The sequence below is a fragment of the Adiantum capillus-veneris genome, chromosome 27, assembly GCF_014529385.1.
Source record: "Adiantum capillus-veneris isolate H3 chromosome 27, ASM1452938v2, whole genome shotgun sequence".
Lineage (NCBI taxonomy): Eukaryota > Viridiplantae > Streptophyta > Polypodiopsida > Polypodiales > Pteridaceae > Adiantum > Adiantum capillus-veneris.
The window spans coordinates 13,175,388-13,197,423 of record NC_140957.1 but is presented as its reverse complement, the minus strand read 5'-3'; the positions used below and the strand labels follow the sequence as shown (position 1 = coordinate 13,197,423).

Here is a 22,036-nt window from a genome sequence, read left to right as displayed (position 1 = left end):
TAAAGAAAAACTTATATCTCTCAACCTGTGCTTACACTACTGGATCTCTCAAAGCGATTTGAGGTCCAATGTGACGCTTGTGGTGATTGCCTTGGAGCTGTTTTGCTCCAAGAAGGGCACACCATAGCCTATGAAAGTCGAAGGCTTGACCCTATTGAGAAAGCTCTAGGCATATATGAAAAGGAACTCCTCGCAGTTCTACATGCCTTAGACTCATGGAAGCACTATTTATTGGGGGCTCCTTTCATTCTACGAACGGATCACCAAAGTCTTAAGTACTTCATGAAGCAGACTAAGCTCTCCGACATACAAACAAGGTGGGAAAACGTCCTTTTGCAATTTCATTTTCTTATTGCTTGCATTGCTGGAAATCATAATCAAGTAGCCAATGCACTCTCAAGATGGTCGAGAGTAAATGCGGTTTCCATAGCAACTCACAATGATCTATCTACTTTGATAGATGAGTATGCTATTGATCCCGATTTTAGAGATGTGATTTCAGCCCTTGCACTAGGAAGAAAGAGGAACCATTTACTTCTGTCACAAGATGATTATCTTCTGTCATAAAAACTAATATCTAACCAACCCAAATAATTTTCTCATATTAAACTGATCACTTAATTTGGGAGAATAAATGGGAACAAGGGTTAAGATATTGAGATGTGCTTATAGATCTATCTCAACACGGGGCCAATGGTAAAGGGGCCAAAATGAGAGATGGTCTATCAAAGATCAAGGCTAACCAATGGAGCATAAGACCTTAGGGTTAGATTCATTGAAGACCTCCAATAGTTAGTGTAAAAGTCCTTTGACCTTAGGTAAGCTAGGGCTGAGCTTTGAGGTGGGAACCTGGCCCAAGCTTAAGGTGCTTGAGGTGCTTGAGATGCTTGATGATTGAGATGCCTGAGGTGCTTGTCTTGCTTGAGATGCTAGGGTTGCACTTCAGGTGAGAACCCAGCCCAAGATTAAAGTGCTTAAGGGCCAAGATTGTGGTGGGAACTGGGCCTATGCATGAGGGGCTTGAGGTTTCAAAAGGTTAAGATTCAATCCCTCCAAGGAGGGGGGAAGCCTTACAAGAGGGGGGATGATTGAGATGCTTGAGGTGCTTGTCTTGCTTGAGATGCTAGGATTTCACTTGAGGTGAGAACCCAGCCTAAGATTAAAGTGCTTAAGGGCCAAGATTGTGGTGGGAACTGGGCCTATGCATGAGGGGCTTGAGGTGTCAAAAGGTTAAGATTCAATCCCTCCAAGGAGGGGGCGAGCCTTACAAGAGGAGGGATGAGAGAGAACACTCACACAAGGCATGCATGGTACAAAGAAAGCAAAAGGGACACTTGTCAAGTTCCTTCTCATGTTGCCCTCATGGTGTGCCTGAAGCCTATTGGTTGGCCACCCAATGGGTCCAATGAAAATTTAGGAGATTTAATTAATTGATTTTGCATTTATCAAGTCCTCTCTCTCAAAGGGGAAAGGGGGACACTTGTCCCAAGGCTACCCTTGCTGCTTGTAATGCCTCCTGCTTGTGATTGGCTAGGTCTGGAGGGGTCCAATGAGCTTCAAGCATGAGCTACAAGGGGGGATCGACCCAAGCGAGCTAGGGGGTTTCTTAGGGGGTATACTCACCCACACACACTCACAAACACTCTCATTGTGTGCTATGCAAAGTGCAAGAGTGCCATCTCCTTCTCCAAGCTCCTTAAAAAGTTGAGAGCCTACACCAACACTCTTGGCTATGGAGTGCAAATCCAACCAAGAGCCATGCTTCAATACTTGAGCTTGCCATCTTCTCCATCTTCATTACTATGCTATTATGTATGCTAGCAAGAAGAGTTATGATAAGTGAGGAACTAATTCTTTCTCCTATGAAACGTTTATTCTTCCTCTTCCCTACCCACATTCCCTGCTAGCTCTCTCCACCTTCGAAGGTGTTTGAGGTCTTGGGACTGAGTCTTGGGATAGTTAAAGCTTTCTTCAAGTTTATGTTATGCTTGTGATGCATGAAGCTTTCCATCTTCATTGCATCACCTAGGTCACAAGGAACACAAAGATTGTATTGTAACAAGTCTCTCTTAATGGGAGAAATCATCATACAAATGCCTATTGGAGGGGGGACCAGCTCCACATAAATCCGATCCTCAATTGTTGTCATGTTCTCTAAATTCTCTCTCTTGCAAAAGTATTGTTCATGCCAAGTTAACTAATTGCTATTATCATGTTGCTATCGTCAATTATGTTCACCCGCTATGCTCACAAAGTCATTTCTCAAAAGTACTCTCATTAATTTTCGCTACTCTCAAGTTAAATAGGCCAATCCCAATTACATTGGTATTAGAGCATTTGGTTTCTCTTTTCTTGCTTAATAAGAGAGGTCCTTAAGTAGCCTATAATGGTTGATGTTGTTAATTATATTAGGGTAAGTGAAATTGGGATCTATTATCGGTTTTTTTGAGCCCACTATGTGGGATATGGTGCACACCTCGGGAGCTTTGGACTTAATAATGGAGTCTTTTTAGACTTGCCTATGGCTTTACCATTATTGAGCCATAGGAAGTCCAAAATGAGCTAGCCCTTGGCAACTCTGCTATGTTAGACCTACTGCTCTACTATCTATAATTAACCACTTCGGGCCATGGGTGTAGATACTTAAGAGCCGATTTTCAGAGGCTAAGAGAGGGGCAACTAAGGTTTTGAATTTCCAAAGCATACACTACGTACATACATAAATTTTGTTAAAATGGCTGACAATAATCAAGAGAGTAGAATGAACATTGACAACTTTGATTTTGCACATGACGTTGCTAATGATGATGCTCCCATGTTTGCGAATTATCTCGTCACTAGGTTGTAGCAAGCTATGGGCAACCCTGCTTTGCAAGCCGAAGTTACTCAACTACTTCGTGCTTATGAAATTTCCCTTCCTCTCCAAGAGGAGAGAGAGCTTAGGAGGCCTCTTGAATAGACCCCCAAAAGAAGACTCTCTCCCATTTGAGAGGAGGAATCCAAAGAGCAAGAAAGCAATAAAAGTTTAAGTTTCTCTGAAGATGTGGCTCCACAAAGACGGTGGTCTAGACGATCGCCCACTCCTCTCAAGAGGAAAATATCAACACATAGTACTTCTCCTCGTCAATCTGAAAGGGAAGAGAGGAAACAAAGGGCTAGGAAGAGGTCACCCTCTTCTCCTTCTTCTTCACCTTCCTCCTCTTCCGAAAAAAGCAATGACTATTCTCCTAGAGGATACAAGAGGGGAGGACATCGCAAATCATTCCCTGCATGGCGAAGGTCACAAAATCTAAAGAAGTTCAAGGAACGGGGAAAGAGTATCTCTTTTCTCACCTATGACGGCACCTTTGGTGCTACCGACAAAGTGTTGGCCTTCACCCATCAATTTGATACGGCCTTTGGAGACGAGGTCTTTATGGAGTCCTCCAAGCTACGCCATGTAGCTATGCACTTTCGAAAATCAGCTCGTCAATGGTGGGCTAGCCTTCGTGGCAATGGAAAAGCCCTAAAGACATGGAAAAATCTACGAGTTTCCATCATGAAGCAATTCCTTGCAAGCGATGCAAAGGACAAAGTGCTTATCAAATGGCACAGCTTGAAGTTTCTCTCTCATGAGTCTATCCCCAAGTATGTAGACAAGTTTTGGGATTTACATCTCAAGGCTACTGTCTTTTAAAAGATAGACTTTGTTGAGCAAAGACAACAATTCTGTGCGGGATTACCTGAAGAGATGGATGAATACATCAACTCTCAATGGCCTGGTACAATTAGTGAAGTAATCCATCACACCATGGTTGCGTCACGTATCAATTTCCATCAAGGGGCTCGACGTAATGTCAATCCCATGGACAACAAAGGAAAAAATGATGCAAAGGGAAAAACCAATGTTCAAAATTCTTCCCAAGGCACTTCCAACAACAACGCCAACAATCGGTGCAAGGAGAAGGGAGTTTACAACGGTAAAAACAAACTCTCTTCTGAAGAGCTTGAAGCTTTTCACAAGGACCATAAGTGTTTCAAGTGTGGGGAGCAAGGACATGGCTATCGTTCTTGCCCCAAGAAGAATACTCACAATGAGACTCCTAGGACTTCCACCATCAAAGCTCCAAAAGAGGATGCTCATTGCAAGGGATCATCACTTTCCTATGCTTGGGGAAAGGTAAGAGAGCATGATGCCTTCATCTTGTTTGACCCTGGCTCTACTCATAACTTCATATCAACGGAGTTGGCCACCAAGTTGGGCATTCAAGCTTTCGAGATGGGAGATATGGTAACGGTTGATGCAGCTTTCAAGGGACATCAAGCCTCCATTACTCCCTTGATTGGGAAGTTGAGGCTTCATATGAAGTTCCCTGAAAGGAGAATCCACTTCACCTACAGGGGAAAAAACATATATATAGATGCTAGTGAGCGTGGTCGGACTATTCCACTTGTAAATCCTCCTGCTTTTGATAAGTCAATGAAGAGCTCAGTCTCTGCATACATGATTTTTGTCAAAGGGTCTCTAAAAAATCCTAATGTTTCATCAAACATAAATGGTAAGAATCAAGAAGAGTTAGACTTGTCTAATTTTCTAAAAGGATTCCAAGATGTGTTCATCAATGATATTCCTATGGACTTACCTCCAAAACGAGGGAATGATGACCATCGCATTGAGCTCCTTCCAGGAAGCTCACCACCTAACAAGCCTCCTTATCGAGTCTCACAAGCTCAACAAGAGGAGATCATGAGGCAAGTACAGGAATTGATAGACAAAGGGACGGTGAGGCCTAGTTCCTCTCCCTTTTGTTCTCCAATCCTTTTAGTGCAAAAGAAAGATGGTACATACCGTATGCGTGTCGACTACCGAGCACTAAACCATATCACTATCAAAAACAGATTTCCCGTGCCTTGGGTAGAAGATCTGTTTGATAAGCTACAAGGCTCTACCTAGTTCAGTAGGATTGACCTTAAAAGTGGCTATCATCAAATAAGGATAGTGGATGAAGATATACTAAAGACCGCGTTTTGCACAACATTTGGTCTTTATGAATATCTAGTCATGCCTTTTGGCTTGACTAATGCACCAGCTACGTTCAATCGTCTAATGGAGAAATTTTTTAGACCTTATTGTAAATTCACTGGAGTGTTCTTTGATGATATCATCATCTACTCCAAGTCTTTGGAGGAACATAGCAACATCTCCAAGTGATTTTTCAAGCATTGAGGGAGAATAAGCTTTTTCTTAACCAAAAGAAAAGTGAAATTTTTCTTCAAGAGATTCAATACTTAGGTCATATTATCTCTCAAGATGGTATCTGTATGGATCCATTGAAGTTAGAGGTAATAAAAGCATGGCCTAACCCAAGGAATCTACATGAGCTTAGAAGCTTTATTGGTATGTTTGCATACTATAGACGCTTCATAGCAAAATTCTCCCAAGTAGCACGACCACTACATGACTTAATTAAGGAGAACGTTAAGTATGTATGGACTGCTAAGGAGCGAAATTCTTTTGACAAGCTCAAGGAGAAGCTTACCTCTCAACCAATCCTCATGCTTCCCGATCTCTCACAGCCATTTGAGGTCCAATGTGATGGTTGTGGTGATTGCCTTGGAGCAGTTTTGCTTCAAGAAGGGCATGCCATAGCATATGAGAGCCAAAGGCTCAATACGATGAACGAGTCTTTGGCATTTATGAGAAAGAGCTTTTAGCTGTTCTCCATGCCCTAGACACATGGAAGCACTACCTATTGGGGACTCCATTTATCCTACGAACTGACCACCAAAGTCTCAAGTAATTCATGATGCAAACCAAGCTCTCCGACAAACAAATGAGGTGGACAAATTTTCTTTTGCAATTTAATTTTCATATTGCTCACATTGTTGGCAAGCACAATCAAGTGGCCGCTGAACTTTCACGAGATGACCAAAAGTTAATGCGGTGTTTATAGCTACTCACAATGATCTATCTTCTATGATAGATGAGTATGCTACTGACCCTGACTTTAGAGACATAATGTCAGCCCTTGCATTGGGGAATAAAGAGGAACCATTCACCTTGTAGGATGGTTATCTTGTCCACGGAAATAGGCTATGTGTTACACATTCCCTTCGTGAGAAGGTTATGTATGAATCCGATGCTCCTCCATATGCGGGGCATAGAGGTATTCAACCTACTCTTCGAGAAGTAGAGACGTACTTCTATTGGCCTACCATGAAAGTGGACATACAAGAGAATGTTTCAAAATTTGTAGTATGCCAAAAGCCTCAAGTATGATAGAGGGAAGCAACCTAGATTACTCCAGCCATTGCCAATTCCAAATTCACCATGGGAGAGTATATCTATGGATTTTATCTTTGGATTACCAAGTCTATCCATGGGAATACGGGAATATGGACAATAGTTGACAGGTTTAGCAAGCAAGCACACTTTATTCTTGCCAAAAAGACTATTAAGGCACACCAAATGGCAACTCTCTTCATATCTCAGATTTTCAAGCACCATGGATTACCCACATCCATCATGTCAGATAGAGATCCTAGAATGACCAATAATTTTTGGAAGGGTCTCTTTGAAAATCTAGGAACAAGATTGAATTTCTCTTTGGCCTATCACCCACAAACGGATGGCCAAAGTGAGGTAGCTAATCTTACGATACTTGATCTACTCAAGACTTATGTTACCGAAGTAGATAAACGCTCACAATAGGAAAAATACTTACCTCTTGTAGAGTATGCCTACAATAATACTGTACATACTTCTACGGGAAAAGCACCTTTTGAGATCATTGAGGGAAGACCTAAAAGTCCCTTGCTACTCAAAGTACATGGGAAGATCTTTGCCGCCGATGAGTATAGCCGTGACCTACAAGAATCTTTTCAAAAGATTAAGGAGGCTATATCCATCTCTCAAAAGGCAAAAAGCTACTGCTGACAAGTACAAAAGGGCCTTAACGTTCAAAGAAAATGATTGGGTCTTACTTAAGTTTCCTAAGGATCAATTAAGACAAACGACGGGCAAAAATCCGACGGGCCATCAAAAGTATTATGCTAAGCTAGCAAAAAGATACTATGGTCCTTCGCAAATATTGAAGCCCATCAATGAGATGGCATATCAACTCAAATTGCCCAACCATTGGCTCATACACAATGCTTTCATGTGAGCCTACTCAAGCCCTACAAAGGAGAGCCACCAAGTGAACCAATTATTGAAGACCCTCCCAAAGTTGAAGACCAAGAAGAGGTGCTACAACCCGAAGCTATCCTTCGGCATGAAGACAAGGTACTACGACATGGTAAGATTATCCGACGGTATCTTATTAAATTCAAATATTATCCTTTTGAAGATGCTAGATGGATGCAAGGAATACAGCTTAAGGATAGTATGAACCTTGTCAATGCTTACAATGCTACATTAGAGTAGGAAAATGTACAAATTTCCTTTAAATGACCAATATTTTTGTCTTATAAGACTAGTTCTTTTTTTTATTGTGCACAAATTTAAATAGTATGCATGCTTAGAATCATGTTTGTGATGACAACGTCTCTCAAACACCAGTAGAATTTGTCACTCTACTTTTGGAGAATGAAATGGACTAAAGAGCAGACATGCTTGCGAGAGCTATGTCTCCCAAGCACCAAATGGATTAGTCATCCATCTTGGAAAGATGTCGTAGGGTAAAAAGGGATCCTCTACCCACTAAGTAAGATTGACTAATGATTAAGGCTTTATCTCTTCTACCTCATAGTCGAGGATGACTATGATTTCAAGAGAGAGGAAATGTGATAAAAACCAATATCTAACCAACCCAAACGATTTTCTCATATTAAACTGATCACTTAATGTGGGAGAATAAACGGGAACAAGGGTTAAGATATTGAGATGTGCTTATAGATCTATCTCCACACGGGGCCAATGGTAAAGGGGCCCAAATGAGAGATGGTCTATTAAAGCGCAAGGCTAACCAATGGAGCATAAGACCTTAGGGTTAGCTTCATTGAAGACCTCCAATAGTTAGTGTAAAAGTCCTTTGACCTTAGGTAAGCTAGGGCTGAGCTTGAGGTGGGAACCCGGCCCGAGCTTGAGGTGCTTGAGGTGGGAACCCGGTCCAAGCTTAAGGTGCTTGATGATTGAGGCGCTTGAGATGCTTGAGGTGCTTGATGATTGAGATGCTTGAGGTGCTTGTCATGCTTGAGATGCTAGGGCTGCACTTGAGGTGAGAACCCAGCCCAAGATTAAAGTGCTTAAGGGCCAAGCTTGTGGTGGGAACTGGGCCTATGCATGAGGGGCTTGAGGTGTCAAAAGGTCAAGATTCAATCCCTACAAGGAGGGGGCGAGCCCTACAAGAGGGGGGATGAGAGAGAACACCCACACACTCACACAAGGCATGCATGGTATAAAGAAATCAAAAGGACACTTGTCAAGTTCCTCCTCATGTTGCCCTCATGGTGTGCCCGAAGCCTATTGGTTGGCCACCCAAGGGGTCCAATGAAAATTTAGGAGATTTAATTAATTGATTTTGCATTTATCAAGTCCTCTGTCTCAAAGGAGAAAGGGGGACACTTGTCCCAAGGCTACCCTTGTGGCTTGTAATGCCTCCTGCCTATGATTGGCTAGGCCTGGAGGGGTCCAATGAGCTTCAAGCATGAACTACAAGGGGGGGTCGACCCAAACAAGCTAGGGGGTTGCTTAGGGGGTATACTCACCCACATACACTCACAAACACTCTCATTATGTGCTATGCAAAGTGTAAGAGCTCCATCTCCTTCTCCAAGCTCCTTGAGAAGTTGAGAGCCTACACCAACACTCTTGTCTATGGAGTGCAAATCCAACCAAGATCCATGCTTCAATACTTGAGCTTGCCATCTTCTCCATCTTCATTACTATGCTATAATGTATGCTAGCAAGAAGAGTTATGATAAGTGAGGAACTAATTCTTTCTCCTATGAAATGTTTATTCTTCCTCTTCCTCTTCCCTACCCTCATTCCCTGCTAGCTCTCTCCACCTTCGAAGGTGTTTGAGGTCTTGGGACTGAGGCTTGGGATAGTTAAATCTTTCTTCAAGTTTATGTTATGCTTGTGATGCATGAAGCTTTCCATCTTCATTGCATCATCTAGGCCACAAGGAACACAAAGATTGTATTGTAACAAGTCTCTCTTAATGGGAGAAATCATAATACAAATGCTTATTGGAGGGGGGACCGGCTCCACATAAATCCGGTCCTCAACTGCTGTCGTGTTCTCTAAATTCTCTCTTGCAAAAGTATTGTTCATGCCAAGTTAACTAATTGCTATGATTATGTTGCTATCTTCAATTATGTTCACCCACTATGCTCACAAAGTCATTTCTCAAAAGTACTCTCATTAATTTCCGCTACTCTCAATTTAAATAGGCCAATTCCATTACACTTCTCTGTGGCAAAAGACTATGCGTTACTAACTCACTACGTGAGAAAGTAATGTATGAATCTCATGCTCCTCCTGATGCGGAACATAGAGGGATTCAGTCTACCCTAAAGGGGATTGAAACATATTTCTATTGGCCTACCATGAAAGCAAACATACAAGAGTATGTTTCTAAATGTATGGTATGCCAAAAGACGAAGTTTGATAGAGGGAAGCAACCTGGATTGCTTTAACCTTGGCCAATCCCTAATTCACCATGGGAGAGCATATCCATGGATTTTATCTTTGGATTGCCTAAGTCTATCCATCGGAATATGGGATATATGGACGATAGTAGATAGGTTTAGTAAACAAGCTCATTTTATATGGACGATAGTAGATAGGTTTAGTAAACAAGCTCATTTTATACCTGTCAAAAAGACTATCAAAGCCCATCAAATGGCAACCCTCTTCATTTCACCAATGTTCAAGTACCATGGCTTGCCAATGTCCATAGTGTCGGATAGAGATCCTAGAATGACCAGTAATTTCTGGAAGGGTCTCTTTGAGAATTTAGCGACAAGGCTAAACTTCTCTTCGGCCTATCACCCGCAAATGGATGGCCAAAGTGAAATAGCTAACCTAACAATTATTGATCTACTAAAAGCCTATGTAACGGAAGTAGATCAAAGATCCCAATGGGAAAAGTACTTAACCTTAGTGGAGTATGCTTACAATAACATTGTACATACTTCCAAGGGAAAAGCAAAAGCACCTTTCAAGGTTATTGAGGAAAGATCAAAAAGTCCCTTGCTACTTAAGGTACATGAGAAGATCTTTGTTGCAGATGAGTATAGCCGAAACCTACAAGAATATTTCCAAAAGATTAAGGATGCTATCTCTATCTCACAGCAAAGGCAAAAGGCTGCTGTTGATAAGCAAGAAGAGCCCAAGCCTTTAACGAAAATGATTGGGTCTTACTTAAATTTCCCAAGTCTCAATTAAGGCACACGACGGGCAACGATCCTACAGGACACCAGAAGTACTATGCTAAGTTAGCAAAAAGGTACTATGGTCCCTTCCAGATTCTTAGGCCAATAAATGAGATGGCCTATCAACTCAAGTTGCCCAACCATTGGCTCATACACAATGCTTTCCATGTGAGCCTACTAAATCCTTACAAAGGAGAGCCACCTCAAGAGCCAACTATTGAAGACCCACCAGAGATCAAGGACCAAGAAGAGGTAATGCAGGCCAAGTCCATTCTCCGACATGAAGACAAGGTATTAAGAGGCAGTAAGACTATCCGCCGACGATATCTTATTAAGTTTAAGAATTATCCTTTTGAAGATGCTAGATGGATGCAAGGCATACAATTAAAGGATAACCTAAACCTTGTCAATGCTTACAATTCTTTCCTAGAGTAAGCAAATGTACAAGTGTTTAAAATGAACAAAGTTTTGTCTTATAAGACTCTGCTTTATTGTGCACAAAAATGAAGTAGTATGCATGCTTAGATCAAGTTTGCAGAGACGATGTCTCCCAAACACCAAGTAGAACTTGTCACTCTACTATGGAAGATTGATAGGAATAATGTGCAGATATGCTTGCGGCAGCTTAGGCTCTCAAGCGCCAAATGGACTAGTCATCCATTCTGGAACGATGTCGTAGGGTAACATAGGGATCCTCTACCCGCTAGAAAAAAGGACTAATGAATAGGCTTTATCTTCTCTAACCCATCGTCAAGGAAGACTATGATTTCAAGAGAGAGGTGGTGTCATAATAACTAATATCTTATTCTCCTAAATGATTTTCTCATGTTAAATTGATAATTTAATATGTGGAAGTGCCAGGGGAGAAAAAGCTAGAATATTGGTTAAGCTGGCAGACTGGCCACAATAGGGATCCAAAGGAGGCAAAATAGGGATCCAAAGGGGGAGCCATCTGCAAAAGACCAAGGTGCAACAATGGGCTTTAAAGACCCTAAGGTTCAGCCCATTAAGACTTCCAAAATGCTAGTAAATGGTAAAGCTTAGGAAAATTGGATGCTTTGTGTGTGTGTAAAAAAGTCTTCATGCTTCCTACATAGGAGGGGGCGAGCCTTGCAAGTAGGGGATGAGAGAGAAACTCACACACACACACACACACTCACACACACTCACAAGCCTCCCCTACACAAAGGGAATGAGGGACACATGTCAGCTCCGTACCCCAGATGCCCACAAGGTGTACTCAAATCCTATTGGATGGCCATGGAGCATGGAGGTGGACCAATGAGAATTAGGCTAGAGTAAATCTAGTTTAATTAATTTAAAAACACTTAATAAAAGAACCAATAAGAATTAAACTCTCTAGAAGACTATTGGACAGTCCCACAAGGGGTCCAATGAGCATTCAGCAGCCCAATGGCTTGCCTAATTCGTATTGGCCAAGAGACAAAGGGGTCCAATGAGAGTTTAGCTGCATTAATTAATTACCTAAAGCTCTCACAAAAGGGGAAAGGGGGACCCATGTCAGAAGGCTATCACTTATGCTCCTTAAATCCTATTGGCTAAGCCTGGAGAGGTCTAATGGGGTGGTAGCATGAGCAAATAGCAAGAGGGGTCGACCAAGAGAGAGAGGGCGCTGAATTTTCAAAGGCATTATTGCATACACACTCACACTAACTCATGTGTAAAGCAAGAAGACTCTCTCTCTCTCTCTCCTTTTCAAGCTTTAATGGAAAGCTTATCACCTACTCCAAGCTTGTGAGAAGGGAGGCCTACACCAACAACTCTTGGCTTTGTGATGCAAATCCAACCAAGAGCCAAGCTTCAATGCATGCTCATATCCTTTACCATGCTAATTACTAAGCTATGCTATGCTAATATGAGTGATTATGTGAGGAGATATACATCTTTCCTATAAGACTACTCCTTTTTCCTCTCTCACCATCTTCGAAGATGTGTGAGGTCTTGGGTCTGAGATCGTGAGGGAATTGATGTTGTGTTTTATAAGTGTTTTGCTTAGTGCTTGAAGCTTCCATCTTCATTGCACTAGCTAGTATTGAAGGAACACAAAGAATTGTATTGTAAAATGTCTCTCTTGATGGGAGAAACCATAATACAAAGCCTTTTGGAGGGCGGACCGGCTCCATGTAAATCCGGTCCTCAACTATTGTCAATAGTTTAATTTCTCTCTCTTTTGAAGTATTGTTCATGCTATCTAACTAGGTGTTATACTTTTTGTTTCTCTCTCTTCACCCAATCACTCTTGTTATTCTCATTAGGAATCTATTCTAATGAAATGCTCACTGTGTTCATGCTATTTTCCGCTACACACAAGTTACTAGGCCATTAAATGTTACAGAAAAAGAAGCCTAAGCCAAGCATAACCCTCCAAACATGTTTTAGAGAGAGGGTGTAGAGAGATAAAGTCATTTGCAGCACCTCCAAAAGGAGGGAGATAAAAGTGATGAAAACTTTCAAATTCAAAAGTGGGGGAGTGGTATGTGGGGTTGCACTAACTCCAAAAAAGCTGAGAGGATCTAGTGACTAGGTATGATTGAGACCTATTTTCTTTTTAAAAGAAATGCAAATATGTATTTTTAGGCCTATGCCATTCGCTTGGTCAAACCTTCATTAGCATTTTAAGCACTCTACTAAGCGTCCAATTTAAAGGGCCCAAGAAGACCCCAAACAAGTCCTAATGTGCATGATTATGTTGGTGCTTTGGTTATGGGGTGATCTTACCAACAAATTTTGACAGTTTAACCCCCTTACAATCTAGAGAATAGATATGATATGCATAGCATAAATGGTTGCACATTTTTGTAGGAGTTTTGATGACTCAAATTTTGCATACATTACAATTCTACCCAAAAGATTAAATGCGTTTATGCCTTGAATTCTCATGCTTGAATGCTTTGAGCCATGGATGTGTAGGGCAGTGGCAACGATCTCTTAGTGCCTTAAATGTGTGAGGCCAAGGGTTTTGAAAGCCATTACAAGTGGCAAAGGTGTGGTGGGACCTTGGGCTTTTACAAAAAAAATTCAATAGAAAACAAATGCCAATAAGTCAAATGGCCAAAAAGGTGTTGACATTTAGTGTGTGTGAAGTGAATTGTCGGGTGACGAGGCAACGTGTAGGAGTGACGATGTGCACTAGTAGGTGATTGACAAGAGCAGGGCGGGGATCATTTCTATGGGCCCACCATGGGATGAGTTGAAAACGTGCAGCTTGAGGATAATAGGCATTTGATGATAGGCATTAGCAAAGTAGCATCCAATTGGTGATAAACAGCTGGTGAGAGATAGAAAAATGTGGAAATTGAGAGTGAGCTACAAGTGGTTGATGTTTATTTGGAGATGTCATCAGCATGTCAGGCAACAGGTGAAGAAAAACAAGTCGATACTGACCGATGATGAGGTAGCGGGAGATTTGGTGGGGACTCAAGAGTTGGCAGAGGCTTTAAAAAAGGTCTTGAGGATGGGCAATAAAAATAGAACTCTTTTTATTTCGTGCTAAAAATGGTTTTTAATGCTCCAAAAAGGTGAGTGAAGCCAAGGGCCCGACCAAACACGCATTTCAGGAATTTTTCTTTTTCCTTAATGTCACACGCATGCATTCAAAAGTGCACACACAAATAATTATGATTAAGCAAAAAAATCAAGCATAAAACTTAATCAAAATGTCCTTGCTCAATGCTTGGGCCAAATACAACATAAATTGGTGGCTTAAAATCTTGTGAAAGCACGTTTGCACAAACATGCACATCGATGCGATTAACGCTCTCAAGCAATGGAATTCGGCTTGAGAAAAAGTAGAACACAATGTGCACAATTAAGCAAATGCAATTTTTTTTATAAAAGGGTACAAAATCTGATTAGCTCTAATCACTTGGTTAGGGAAGTGGCCATGTAGATGTACCCAAATTCAAGGAGAAAGATAATTAGGATTGAGCTTTATTATTCTACTCCTAAAGAGTTATGAATCGATTTATGCTAAAAACAAGAGTAGTAAATCCAACATAGAGATCTTAACCGATGTAATTAGGACATGCTACTTACGGGTTAGCTTTGATACCACATGTAATGCCTATGGTGGATAGACGAATGAGACATTCATCATGATAATAGATTCATAACAATCAGGAGTAAGTATATTAGAGATAGTGCAGTCAATGCAATGAAAATGAACTTGCTTGATTGATCACAATGATAGAGAGAGTTACAAGGTTTGGATAGTGGTCGTTTATAATCTCACTGTGGAGAAGTGCAATCAGTGGTTGGATGGATATGCACTACAAGTGGAAATGGAAAGGGTCATGTGAGCTAACACAAGTAGCATGTGGCCATCAAGTGTGTAGCATGTGTTTAGGGAATGAGTAGCATGTGTGAGGATTATAGGTTCCATAGGAAAAATGGGACTATGGACATAAATGGTGCATGCTTGGCTTAAGGGATTATTCTCATCCATGAGTTTAAGCTACATGCTTACCTCAACAAAGGTCTAGCTAGGAAAGCTAGGATGGATAGAATGCATGTCTCCCATGTTGTCCTAGAGTGGTTCAACAGAGTTAAAGCTACCCCTTATGTATCAACATGCTTACCTGATCATTACCCACTTGTTTGCATAGTAGATAACAAGACCTCCAAAGTTTGAAACCATAGATTTCACACGGATGGCTCTCTCTTTGCTCTTCCCATTGTCCAGGATTCTATCTATAGCATCTAGACAGAACCTTTTGACAAAACCACTACTCTAGCCAAATGCACACAAAAATGTATGACTTCCTTCAGGAAGAAAGTCATAGAGATTTGAAGAAAAGGATATTGAATACTCCCTTCTATCCTCCCTTGAAGCTTTGGAATTCTCACGGACTCTATCGAGATCAGAATCACCTCTCTAAGGAAAGGCCTCCAAGAAGAAGGAAAGTGGAAATTCAACACATCCAAGCATTCTTTAGAGAGTGGAGGGTAGGGAAGTTCAACAGACCTTGAAGTGAGATATTTTGAACATGCTTAGGAAAAATAATGCCAAATATCTCATCCCCCTTCTCCCTAATGGGCCCGACCAAGCCCACAATATGGAGGAAAACCTCACCCTAGCCAGAACCCACTTCAAAAAAAGGATCATTCCCCTGAGCCTAGGAAGGAACAATGCTATCAACAAATTTGGCTTGCTAGAAGCAAAGTCATTTTCCCAAGCCGGAACCTCCTTGGAAAATCTCCGCCTCTCAACAATTGACATAGAAGCTACCATGGATCTCCTCAAGAGCAAAAAACCCATAGGCCATCCCATAACATCTACCTTTATTATAGATGGTTCTCTATTCGAAAAACCATTCCAGCAACACAATTATCGACAACTATTAGCAGCAAACGCTTCAGAACGTTTTGTCAACCATTATTGAAGGGTCGGTAGTGTGTTCGAATCATCTACAAGGAATCCACTTCTTGCTTTCTAGTGTATCACCACATATATGGAAAGCATGGAGTCGACTGCTACTCCAAGTGCTGCATCACATATGCTCTTTGTCTCACTTCTCATCTTCTTGTATTTGGCATCACTAGCTCTTTTCCATGAACATCTTGAGACGTCCGAGAATGGTGGATCTTCTCGCGCCATCATGATTTCTTGTCCCAAGTTCAAAGGCGCATTTGGATTTGGGAGGAGGACTACACGGATGAGCTCTACATGAAAAGGTACCGTATGCCTCAACCAATCTTTCAAATTCTTCTTAAAGTTGTTGCGCCTTTCCTTCCATCTATCAAAACAATTTTTTTTGTCTCCGCTTCGATAGACCCCGAGCAGGCTTTGAGTAAGTTACTTTGCTTAAGCTAGCACACATTGATTCCACCACTCACATTAGTGATACCTTTGGAGTCGGCTAATTGAATGTGCACAAATATTGCAACATGGTGGTGGATATCCTAGCCACACGATTGCGTTCATAGTATATCTCTATTCCTTCCTCGACAAATAACTTGATGGAATTATAGCCGACTTTTCGACCATCACCATGCTGCCGAATGTTTGCGGCGCTATAGATGGCACTCACATATGACTAGCTAGGAGATCTACGTGACGTCACACTCTTGCTTAGTTTTGGTGTAGATATCATTTTCACTCCATTTTGTTGCAAGATGTGTGCCACGCAAGGAAGAAGCTGTGGGATGTGTGTGCAAGCGTGCGTGAAGGCACTAATGATGCTGCACATTGGAAGAGCCTTTCACTGTATAGGCGCATGCGAACCCAAAAAGTTCTATCTACTCTAGTGGTTAGGTTGGAGCATATGTGCATCCAACCATACCTCCTCCTAGTAAAAGGTTACAGGCTTTTGCCAACGACGATCACTCCGTTTGCATAGGGTAATGCTCCTAGTTAGAGCCTCGGGGGGACAAATTCAATTGCCACATTTCCAGAGGACATGTTACAATATAAATTTTTTTGGCATGATGAAGAATAGGTGAAGAATTCTGAAGAACATGCCTGTGGACCTTCAACGAGATCCATCATATGTCATTGCTCGTTGTGGCTTCACAATTTCTTGGCAGAGCATAGCGTGCATGCCATGGATAGAGACGATCAATATGATCCAACCTGGCTGTAGTCACCTGATTGACCGCAAGCAATTGATCCAACCTGGCTATAGTCAGCTGATTGAGCGCAAGCAGTTGGTTTCATCAGCATGCAGGTGAAAGGGGCCCTTCTTCATCGTTTGCAACCCGAGGGCTCTAACTTTAGACCGTTTCTGTCTGACTAACTTTCCCTCTTTCTTGAATTCTTCATCACCCTTTTTTCTTTTCAATGCTTGATACCACTAGAACAATTCATCATAGGGGGGCCCTCGTCACTAATTGACACACCCCCACATTAGGCATCGTGAGGCAGGTGCAATCCTGGCCGTCTGATCACTTTTTGAACTAGATGTCAACTAAGTGTGAACTCAGGAGGTATGTGCACCACACCAAATTTGATGTGAACTAAGTGTGAGCTTGTTGTGAACTTGGGAGGGTATGCACACCACACCAAATTTGGTGTGAATTCAATGTGAACAAGGTGTAAACTTATCCGCGATGACTTGATCTATATACTTAACACACACAGACTTTTCAACGAGTGTGTGAAAGTTTAGTGGTTAGAGTCAGTTCAAGCCCCGGGTGGAACTCTTTTGCATTCCCTAAGCAATCCAATGGTCACGATGATCCCACTCCCAAAAGGAGGTGACAATGGACATGATAGGTGGGCTCTGCTTTTAGGACTTCACCTAGTTGAGCTATGGTCACGCGCAGCTTAGTTTTTCGTAAGTTGTTAGACGTGAGGCAGCTTTTTACATGCGTCCACCGGCTTTGGAGGCTAACTATGCCTAAAAAGGCATAGTTGCAAAACATTGCCCAGTCGCCACAGCCTCGCTTTGAGTTTCTCTCTCTTGCATGCGCCTGGCTCTACCTCTCTCTATCTGCTGCTCCCGGTCTCTGTTCTGCGCTCCTGTCAGAAGTCCGCCAGGCTTACGGGTAACTAAGCCTCACGTGACCACCAGTGCTCGACCGGTTTAGGGCAAAAACTTTTTTCAAAAAACTTGGCAAACCTACATATGTGAAACATCAGAGGTAAATCGACAAAAATTTGGAGGTTTTTACACCAAATTACACTAATTTTTTCAAAATTCTGTAGGTTTTTAAATATAAAATTTAGAGGTACATTTCAAAATTTGTAGGTGGGATTACACTAAACCTAGGTTTTTTTCAAGCACTGGTGACCACGCCCTTACACTTTTCCTTCATGTATATACGCCGCTCGGCGCTCGCTACTTCTCGTCTACATGACGTAATGTAAGGCTCAAGACCTCGAGTCAAGTGGCAAACCTACATCGTCAGTGTTCGGGAAAAATCATTTTTCCAAACATACAAAATTTCTTTCCTTAAATTTACCAAGAGGAAATTTTAGAAAATTAGGTTTATTTTGTGGGTTTTTACACTATTCTTCTCTATTTTTGGGCGGAATTTCGCCCTTTCCCCTTGCTCTCAACTGGCTTTTTTGAAAATTGAAAACGGCACGGTATTAAGCTGAGACACATTTTTCCCAGACACTGGTCGTCACAGTTTGAAGCATGCTCTTTCGAGCACTGAGGCAACGAACGAGCCAGGTCTCTCTCTCTCTCTCTCTCTCTCTCTCTCTCTCTCTCACACACACACACACACACACACACACACACACACACACACACACACACACACTCACTCACTGTGTATGAGTTACTGCGCAAACAAGCTGCAGACTTCCGTGACTGTTTATACTACATATGAAAAGTTTGAAATAGAAGTTAAGTATGTGGTTTTGCAAGGCATTTGCTTGATGCACAGAAAACCTGGATTCGCTTACATAATTTCTTGTCTAACTGGAAATGCCTGTCGTAAATGGAGGCCTCTAGGAAAAAGCAGCTAAATCGAATCAGTTTTGCATTGTTTTTTATTTGTTGGACCAATCTACTGTTTGTAGTGTGGCCTTTACATGATATACAAGATGTATGCTCTTGATATCATGACAAAACACTAGTCAATGAGAAGCTCTGATCCAGTACTCTAAAATGCCCCATAGAAAAGCCCCCCAGGCGGCAGGTTGCCTTCAAATGGGCTCCTTTCTTCATTTTTACATAGAAAGAACAGTGCTCTGACCGAACAGGAATAAGGCAGTCGTTTATTTCATTGATCAAGGTTGATGGGGCCCCATGCTTATGTAGGCGATTCAGAGAAACTGTGGATGTAGATTGTGTCCTGAATGTGGCCTTGTTGATAACTGTTGCCAATAAATAAGCGGACACTGTTCAGTATCTACTTTTACTAGAAGAAAGAAAATCATTTTCGAGTGGATGCTGGAGTAATGCAGGCATCAATAGATTCTGTCGAACTTGCAGGATGGTGGCTGAGTGAAGTCATGAAGAACTCATGAAATAATGTCTTCTATTGCAGTAAAGATGAATTTTGTCCTGCTGGCAGCTCATGTTGTTATACTTGGGTGGACTTGATTTACTAAGGCTAAGGCAGGTGATGCTGGATACACAACACTTTGTGATGCAGAATACCTGCAGCTTGTCGAGTCCAGCTGGTGAACCCTGGCCCATCAACAGGACAAGCTTGACAGGGCAGAACTGCTTGATGGCTCATAAGTACAATGGAATGGTGTGGGTGTCGTTAGGAGAGCCATGATGCTTTTTGTTGATTTCTCAAGGAAAACAACAAGCTGGAGAAGGTGAATTTGGAGCTCCAGAAGCAGCTTTAGCAATCTATGGGTATCAAAGGTGAGCAAAGAAGAGTGGTTAACCAGTCATCTGCTCCAGTTTCCATAGCTACAGCCCTGCAGAAAATTCCACCCAATGAGAGCCTTGCTCAAAGCGCTGTGGTGTGTCACTCGGTGCCCATGGACAAACGAGATGGAGCTGGCCTCATTGTAATTTGTGCCAGGTGCTTTAGATTAATGTATGAAAGAACCATGTTTTTCAAGCCTACAATCAGCAAGCCTCTTGATCACAGTGTTAGCCGAGAAATAAACCAGGCATTTGCCTCACCTTCCCCAGCTACAAATTTGCAAAATCTTGACACGGGCCAAAATGAAGGTTATGGGCTGAAGTCCTCAGTGGCTGAGCTGGTGCAGGATGAGGCATTCCCAGCTACTGTTTGTGCCAGCAATGTCTTACATAACTATCATAGAAGTGTCTTGCCAAAAACTGCTTCTGAGGCTGTTGCGCTGAATTCCTTGGTGGCCCAGTCTCTACATGATGCGGCAGTACCTTGTGGCGGCTGTGTCACATGCAACTTTCAGAACAATGTATTGCAAAAGCCTTTTCCAACTCAGCCTTGCAATGCCAGTGTGCCTCCTTCAAACAACTATATCTTTCAGCCAGCATACATGAACTCCAGACAGAATTTTGACTTGCCAATGCCTCATGTGAATATCATGGCAGAAGTTGGCGATGTAGCTGTGCCATGTGTCCATGATACTTGGGAGGAACCTCCAGATCTTGGTAGGGGCCACCCCTCTTGTTGTGAAGCAGCTGCGTATGATTCAATTGGTAACAAGTTGCATTCTGTAGTGCTGATGGATAGGTGCAACCTTATGGAGCAGCAGCTCAGTGAACAGGGCACGCCTCCCCTCATAGGTAAAGCTTCTCCTTTACATCAGTGTTGGCTAGATTGGAAGGGAGCTTATGGAATTTTAATTTACTCTGCAGCAGACCATCGCACAGGTGTAGAGGGCCCTAATGTAGGGATAACCTCACCAACATTCTGCAATCAGTTTTATGATGAAAACGGACCTTTAATTGTCAATCTCCCCAAATGTATCTCGATTCGTGCAGACAGTCACAATCACCAGGTTAAGATACCTAGCTGTTGCAAAAATGGTGTGAAAGTGGCATTCAACACAACAGGAGTCGCTCTCTCACCTATTGAACAAAACAAACCATTTGGTCATCACCGACAAGGTGCACCCACTATGAATGAAGTGAGTAGCTTTGTAATGCAGAGGACATTTCACAAATCTTTCGTTGTACAGATTGGTTAGCTTAATCATTAATGCTCAAATACATGAAAACTCCTGAAGGGGAATGCATTAGTTGAATATCAATGGCAGCAGTTTTTTCTGGGAACAATGAGTTCTTATGGAAGCCCACTATTCTGCATGATGCAAGTTCAGGAACAATTGTCCCTGTTTTGTAGGTTCAAGAGCAGACAAAGGTGGTGGCACTGGCGGAAAATCTTGCATGTTTGGCTTTCTCGCAAGGTATGTACAAGACGGAGATGTGCAACAAATGGTTGAGAAGTATGGGGCAGTACTGTCCTTATGGAGATAAGTGCCAGTTTGCTCATGGGTCACGCGAGCTGCGTCCAGTGTTGCGACACCGCAGGTACAAAACCATTCTATGCCGGATGGTGGCTGCTGGGGAGCCTTGCCCTTATGAGCACCGTTGCCACTTTCGTCATGTCATATACCCACATGAAGCAGAAGTCCTCGCCCTCAAGTCTATCCCAAAATCAGCTTCATCAACTAGCACATCAAACTACATTTGACCATCGACTGTTTGGACCTGCCATTCTCATTGTGTTTCTAAGCACTGCTTCTTAAGTTACTACAAATGGGAATATCCCACCAGGACAAATAATTATGAAAAAGCAGTATATTGTACATAGTTGCTACAAGGCTGGCTTAGTTTCAACTTATACTACTCAGTGAACCTCAGAGGCTAGTATGAATGTTTGAGGATTACCATACTAGAAACCTTTGGCCATTTTACACAGTTGTGGCCTGTAGGTCTAGATCGCAATGTCATGCATGGCATGTATAACTAGACACTATGGGTGGGCCGGCACCGGCTTCTTCCTGGTCAAGAGGCCATCTTACAGGTGTAGTAAGATTTGAATTAGAGTTGTATACTAAGGCTTGTGTTTAACATGTTGAACCCACACCCTCGTACTCTGTCCGGTTTCATTGAGTGCTTTCAGCAATAGTCAGGTCTTTTGTATGGACAGGTGTTTTGCATGTAAGATGGTGGTGGTGGTTTGGAGAGAGAGAGAGAGAGACAGAGAGATTTTATTAATGTCTTCTAAAGGTCGAACTTGGCTTATGAAAGCCTTCGCACGTGAGTTGCTGTGATGATCATAGGCTTCGAGTCACCATGGTTGAAGGTGA

General features: G+C 42.2%; 1 protein-coding gene across 6 annotated transcripts; it reads left to right on the top strand.

Annotated features, from left to right (window-relative positions):
* The first annotated feature begins 18,363 nt into the window (after positions 1-18,363).
* On the top strand, positions 18,364-21,810 carry LOC147421521 (uncharacterized). 6 transcript variants are annotated; one of them, XM_086503353.1, is made up of 3 exons: positions 18,364-18,497; positions 19,321-20,851; positions 21,067-21,810. In XM_086503353.1, the coding sequence occupies exons 2-3, from the start codon at positions 19,637-19,639 to the stop codon at positions 21,415-21,417; spliced, it is 1,566 nt and encodes a 521-aa protein (XP_086359479.1). In that variant the 5' UTR covers positions 18,364-18,497; positions 19,321-19,636; the 3' UTR covers positions 21,418-21,810. The 6 variants fall into 6 exon arrangements, with proteins under 6 accessions (XP_086359479.1, XP_086359477.1, XP_086359478.1 ...); XM_086503351.1 differs by having other exon boundaries at positions 18,383-18,497; positions 19,092-20,851; XM_086503352.1 differs by having other exon boundaries at positions 18,385-18,497; positions 19,266-20,851.
* Positions 21,811-22,036: the final 226 nt, after the last annotated feature.

Bases quoted from the DNA above. Each gene is read 5' to 3' on its own strand.
- LOC147421521 (XM_086503353.1), top strand. From the start codon at position 19,637: ATGGGTATCAAAGGTGAGCAAAGAAGAGTGGTTAACCAGTCATCTGCT. The intron at 20,852-21,066 runs GTGAGTAGCTTT...CCTGTTTTGTAG, and splicing joins GTGCACCCACTATGAATGAA to GTTCAAGAGCAGACAAAGGT.